Consider the following 6,523-nt stretch of genomic DNA (forward strand, 5'->3'; position numbering starts at 1 on the left):
AACAGACAACCAACTAAAAAAAAAAACCCAAGGGAAAAAAATAAAAAAAGAAAACCAACCCCACCACCTTCCTCCTGAAACCTGAAAAACTACATAGTCCAAATGAGAGGTGTCACCCTGACTAACACAGAAGAGACTTTCAGGAAAGTGCTTGGTAATTGATAAAAAACTTCTTCAAAACCAAGCAGAGGAAAAAAAATTTTAAATCCCTGCACAAAGTAAAACACAGCTTCCACTTTGTTATCTGAATCTGTACATTTCTTTCCTTATCTGCGAAGGGATATGCTACAAGCTGTACATCTTCCATCAGATTGCCTGGGTAAATCACAGCAACTGCCTCAAAGTTTTACTTGCAGCAGTGTTCCTTTCATTCTCAAATAGTTCAGGAGGCAGTCAGTTCACCCCATTCCAAGCCCTGTGGTTTGCACCACCAAACTCAGCAAACCTTTTCACTTCCAGGCTGAGGTTATTTCTTTATATTACTTTTTAAAGAAAAAAGCCCCAGCACTATTCCTTCTGTTTGCAACACTCAGTCTCCCACAAAAAAGTGTAGGAATGCAAGAACACTAACAGCAGATTAGGAGAAATTCATACAAATGTCACAGTTAACGTCCAAAACATCATGTGTCACTGTTTTTCCCCTCCAACCCCCAACAAGCTTCTCAAAACACATTTCATACACAGGGTCACTGTTCTGGCTGTTTATTTAATTAACATGACAACCCAGAGTACACAGGATTTCTTTCAGTTCCCCAGCCTTGCATTTTCACACTTCAGGCAGAAAGAGCAGAAAGTCACTACTGTACTTTACTTTTTAGCCAATATACCATAATATACATTTCTTGATTTAACCAATTGACAAAAATAGATTCTAAGCCCTTGGTGAGAGTTTCAGCAGCAGTTTTAACATTTTTGTGAGGCTGAGAGAGAAATTAAAAAAACCAAGTGGAGCAGGTTTGCGTAAATGAAGCCATGCAAAAGAAAATAAAGCATTACGTCTGGAATCCCTGGGTGATTTTTCCTGGAGCCTTTCTTTAATATTTTACATGGTTGTGTTTCAGCAAGTCACCAGATGACATAATTCCTCAGTATTCCTTAGTTGTTAGTGACCTGAATGGCAATGCCATTAAATCTTATCGGAGTAATTACAGCTCAATAAACCCTATTAGGAGGAGGTACATGGTATATAAAACCTCACATGTCTAATAGACACAAAGTTCAGTAGCTAAATTCAATCTGCCAGTCCCCTCTAAAATTTTAAATTTCTCTATTTGCACCCCGATCGCTCCCATTTTCAAGCCAGAGCACAGGATCTGTATTAATAAAAATTGTTTTTAATTTAAGGAACATTTCTCTACTTTTTTAGGTAAAATGAGGAAGAACCAGCAAAGGGGAAGAAGCAACATATTCCTGGCACTACCAAAGCTGTCACTATCAAACAATGAGAAGAGATAAAGCTTTAATTTTTCCCTTGGAAACAAAAAAGGAAAACTGACAAATGTATTTCTTTTTCTCCACTGTTTCTTAGATCTTATCACTGCAGAGATATCTTTGGCCATGTGAACTGTTACAGGATTGTCTTCTCAACTCCACAGACAGGCAGTGATAACAACAGTCCTGCACACAACTTTCCCAGGCTAGGGCTGGGAACAGGCAGGGTTACCACCCAGAACCCCATGAAAAACAGTCAATTGAGAAAAAAACCTACTGCTGCTGCTGAAGGAAGGTAGACGAGGCTGGCACCAAGTTACCAGCCTGAAAAAATAAGGAGAAAAGGGATGGGAAAGACGCAGCAGAATAAAACAAGTCTCAAAGCAACAGAAAATAAATGATCGACCCTCAGATGTCCCTCGGGAACGCAAAGAGCTTTCTTCTTCTCCTGCTGCCCAGAATAGAAATACATAAAGAAAACAGAAATAAAAGCAAAAGAGAAATACATAAGGAAAATGGGCAGAAAACCTGTCTACCTTTGGAAGAAGAGCGCATGGGCAGGAGTTTGTACATGGAGCAGCTGGCCTGGCAGCTGGGGACATGGGAGAAGCTCCTCCACCAGGACTCAGCACCATCTCTCACACAGGGCTGTGTCACCCTCTAGTTGGGGAACCAGAAAATCCTTCAGACTGTGTGCTGTACCCCTACCGTCTCCTGACTAAGGTAAAAAAAAAAAAAAAAATCCTGCAAAAGCAAATCAAACTATTTGCAGCAGCTGCAAATAACACATACTTGTAATAAATCCAAGGTAGCCAAAAGCTTCCCTAAACAAAACAAGCAAAGCTTGAAAGCAAAATCAGGAGTGTTCAGCATGGTTTAGATTTGCCCAGCTACAATCTCCTGAGCAGCATTCTACCCACCAAGGCAAAATCATCCCTTTGGACTGCTGCACGTTGAGATTAACACATCATCAGAGGCACAAGCCTCAGAGCACATGGGCATTATAATATTTTAATGGGAAAAAACAACACATAGAACACATTTCTGCTCCCCTCCCTATCCCCACCAACCTCCTCTCTGCACTTTCAGGAGGAGATAAAAATGTTTGCAAAAACCTGGGGAAAAACTCCAAAAGCCATCTTCTTGGTGGTGCTTTTGGATTTACTGAAAAAAAAAAAGGCATTTCTTCATTCACTCACTCCCTGTCTTATCCATCCATTCACAATTTTGCTCTGCATCCGCTTTCAAATCTGGCTGAGTGAGCCCTCAAGGAGCAGCCTTGATGAAATCACAGGCAGACAAGACTCAGCTGGGAGCAAGATGAGGCACACACTCCTCAATGAGAGCCACACTCACACCAGGCTGGAAGCTTGTAATCCAAAGACTTGGCCAGAGTTGGGAAAGAGAAAGATCATATACAAAAAGCAACCACAAAAAGCACAGAACTGAAAATGGGAAAGAGCACTTCTAGCAACAACAAGATAAGGTTGCATCATGGTATCATTTGAACTCTGGATGGTGGCATTTTTAATGAAAGTTTTTCTTTTCAAATTCTTTTTGGAAGTGATAAGATGCTAACATAAGGTGTGTTAACACAATATCCATGTTGTCAGTTTGCAATTCCTGGTACTGTCCTTTACAATGCCACGTAGATTCACCTTCAAATTCTAGTAGAGAAGAATTCAGGTTAAAATTGAGATGTGTGACTAAATAAGAAAAATTCAGAAATTCCAACTTTCATAGAATCTCGTATTAACAGAAAGAGTTGAATATGAAGGGAATTGAATTCTGGAAAAACAAAAGCTCAATTAAGTGCTCAGCAATAGGAAAGTTACACGGGAGTTGATGGGAAAGATCACTAAAACTTTGCTTAATGTTACTCACTAAATTCAAGTACGTGTTTCAAAGCAATAAAGTGGATCTATTTCCTGATGAAAACTATTGGCAGCTCGCAGATGTACAAACAGGACCAGAAACATTCAGAGGATGTTTTTTAAAAACAGGGGGGCAAGAGAAGGCCTGGTTTTCTTTCAAAGCCCTCATGTCTATTTTTAACATGTTATATTTAAAAACTGTCCTAAAGAAAAACATTTACCTATAATCTCTTTAAGTCTACAGGGAGTTGATTTTTGCTATAAACATAAACTGTGTTTGCTATAAGAGAGTCCCACTCTCCCATCATTTCTTCAAGGTCCTTACAGAGCTTTGTTTCAACTTTTCCATTTTTCACTCACACTAGCATTTATTTAAGAGAACAGTTTTTAGGGAGAGAAGTTCACATACACACAGCCACATTGTGCTTAAAAAAAAAAAATAAACGCAGAAAGTCTCCCCAAACTCCAAAGTTATCATCCATTTCTAATCACACAGAGACACAAGCAATACCAGATCTCACTATTGATTAATAGTGAGTGAGAACAAAAGGAAGAGGAATTTGCCAAAATCCTGCAGCGGGTGAACGGAACAGTTGCAGATAACTCCCGGCCAGCTCCACAGCCTGGAGGTGGGAATTGCTCGGGGCACTGTCCCCAGTTAATGCACCAGCAGGGAGGGAAAAGGAGTCTACCTTGTTATATCCATCACCAGTCCCACCTTCTGGTACATGCAGGAGATTTGAAGCTCCTCCATGAGAGAAGACAAGGACCAAGGTCACTGAGTCCTGTCTCCAAATGACTACATTTAGAGATGTTAACTAAAAGGCTGCATTTATTGGAAGTGTGAAAGCAAGTGGAAAACATGTTTAAGACCTTACAAATGATGTAAGAAACCACCAGAAATGCCTAGCTTCCCCAAGTAAGCATAAACAGTTTTAATTTTGTGCCTTATTGTACTTACAAATTACTCTTACACCATTGCCTCTCAGTTCCTGCTAAAGTCAGAACTCGGTCAGTTTTCTACTTTTTCACACTGTATTTGTCTGTGGTAAATATTTACTTTACCTAAACAAAACTGTTAAATAAATAAGTACGTTTGTTGTAAAACAAGTCTCAAGTATGTAAGGTTGTCAGGCCCTCTTCTAAGAAATGTCAATACCAACCACAAAGGGATGTAATCAAACGATTTCCAGAAACAAACCAGCCACCCACACCATATAGTTAGATATAGCCATTACTTGGAAAATACTTTGCTGCTTATCCAGCAAGCTACCTGAAAGAAAACCTTAGGTGTATGACAACACGCTTCACTTGATCACAGAGCACAGAATCCTTTTCAACACTAGTTGAAAAAGAAAACCTAACACAGTTTGATACTTATTTTCCCCCCAGGTTTCCCTTTCCACTGCTTAGCAGGAGTTGCGCTGACTTTCAAGACATCCAAGTGTCAAGTGATATTTTTGTGGGGCAATCTTAAATCTCAAAACAACCGAAAAACCCTTCAAGCGCAGAACCAAGCCCACTTTGTGTCCGTGTCAGGGCTCTCTACACAGCTGTGCAGTAAAGATACCGGTGCCTGATTGCTTCTTCCTCCAGCTTTTTTGAGGTGTGCATTGAAACGAACGCATCTCTGGTAATGAAGTTCTCACTCAGCCATTCCAATCACAGCTTCGCAGAGGAAACAAAGTTGAGATAAATCGCGTGTGCCTCGCACCGGTTCCCACAGCCAGGGCAGAGCCGGAGCTATTGATTACAGCACGGGAACAGCGCTGGGGAAGCAAAGTGCAAAGACGAGCCTGGGCTACCGCCCCGATAAGGGACTTCTACCACCGCGGACAGCCGAGCTGCTCGGCTCACACACGCACACACCCCTTTCGAGCTTAAAGCAAGTTTTAAAAGGCTGAGGTACCTTTCTAGGAAACTACAGCTTTGAAACAGCGGGGTTCCTAAGTGATGCTGGGGAACCCGAGGGCTGCGTTCGGGGAAGGTTCTCACCGGCTCCGGGAGCCCAGCAGGCACCGTCCACCCCAGCCCTCCCTCTGCCAGCTTTAGCAAAAGCCGGCGCCGGCCACAGCTGTAAGGGAAAAGCACACCCCGAGCCCTCTGCCTGGTCCGGAGAGCCCGGCTTCAGCCCGGCTTGCCCCGGCCCCGTCCCGAGGCGTCCCGGGGCTCTCCGCGCCGAGCCGGGCAAAGCCGGCACCGTGCGCGGCCTCCCCGGCCAGGAGCGGCTCCTCTGCCGCCGCCGGGACCCCCGGCAAAGTTTGGAATCCGTCTCCCCGCAGCCCTACCTGCTCCCGGGGGATGCAGGGCAGCGAGGTCCTCCGGTGGGTCTTGTTGCCGCCGCCGCCCGACATCTCGGGGGAGATCATGGAGCTGGACCGCCGCCGCCGCCTGAGCACCGGGGCTTCGTCCGCGGCCGGGGGGGCGGCGGGAGGCTCGGCCAGCGGGGCGGCCCGCCGCGGGGGCCAGAGCCGGTCGGCGTAGCCGGCCAGAAGGATGCCCAGCAGCCCCAGCAGGTAGGCCAGGTAGGGCCGCCAGGACGCCGGGACCCTCTCCAAGGCGACGAGGGACGTGGTCTTGGCCGCGCTAGTCACGGCGAGCATGAGGACGCCCTGCCTCAGCTTCAGCACCAGCCATGTCACGGCGGCCAGGCAGCTCAGCACCACCCCCGTGGCGGCGAGGGAGAGCAAGTGATCCTCCTCCTCCTCCTCCCCCGCCGCCAGCGCCGTCTGCGCCACCGCTTCCCCCCCGCAGCAGGCGGCCAGCAGCAGCAGCAGCAGCAGCAGCAGCGCCGCCGCCCGCGGCCGCACGCCGCCCCGCACCGGGCAGCGCCCCGCGCCCGAGGAGGCGCCGGCCGGGCACAGGGGCACCGCGCCGGGCGGCACCCGGCCCCAGCGCCGCTCCCCCCGCGCCAGCCTCACCGCCGGGGCCGGCAGCGCCGAGAGGGAGCCGCCGCTCAGCGCCGAGCAAAGTTTCCGGCGGCGCCGGGGCTCCCGCGGCGGCGGCGCGGTCCGGGCGGGCGCCCCTCGCTCCGCCGCTGCCGCCGGGCTCCGCTCCTCCATGGGCTCGGTGGGCTCCCCTGCGCGCCCCGCGGTTGTTCGCAGCCGGGCAGGGTCCGGGAGGGACCCCGCGGTCTGCGCTCGGTGGCCGGGGGGCGGCGGGCCGGGGGCGCTCCCCGCCGCGGCAGCGCCGGCATTTCCTGCGGAGCGCCCCCCGCC

At 48.0% G+C, this 6,523-nt stretch overlaps 1 protein-coding gene across 3 annotated transcripts in view; it reads right to left on the minus strand.

Annotated features, from left to right (window-relative positions):
- PDE3A (phosphodiesterase 3A) overlaps positions 1-5,662 on the minus strand; it is a 204,042-nt gene extending 198,380 nt beyond the window's left edge. For 2 of the 3 annotated variants that reach the window (XM_058805102.1, XM_058805101.1), the window contains exon 1: positions 5,594-5,662. In XM_058805102.1, the coding sequence (XP_058661085.1) occupies positions 5,594-5,659 (66 nt within the window). In that variant the 5' untranslated portion in view covers positions 5,660-5,662. The remainder of the gene's footprint in view (positions 1-5,593) is intronic. The other variant, XM_058805100.1, reaches the window with a different exon arrangement.
- Positions 5,663-6,523: the final 861 nt, after the last annotated feature.

This window comes from Ammospiza caudacuta, chromosome 5, assembly GCF_027887145.1.
Source record: "Ammospiza caudacuta isolate bAmmCau1 chromosome 5, bAmmCau1.pri, whole genome shotgun sequence".
NCBI classification, from domain to species: domain Eukaryota; kingdom Metazoa; phylum Chordata; class Aves; order Passeriformes; family Passerellidae; genus Ammospiza; species Ammospiza caudacuta.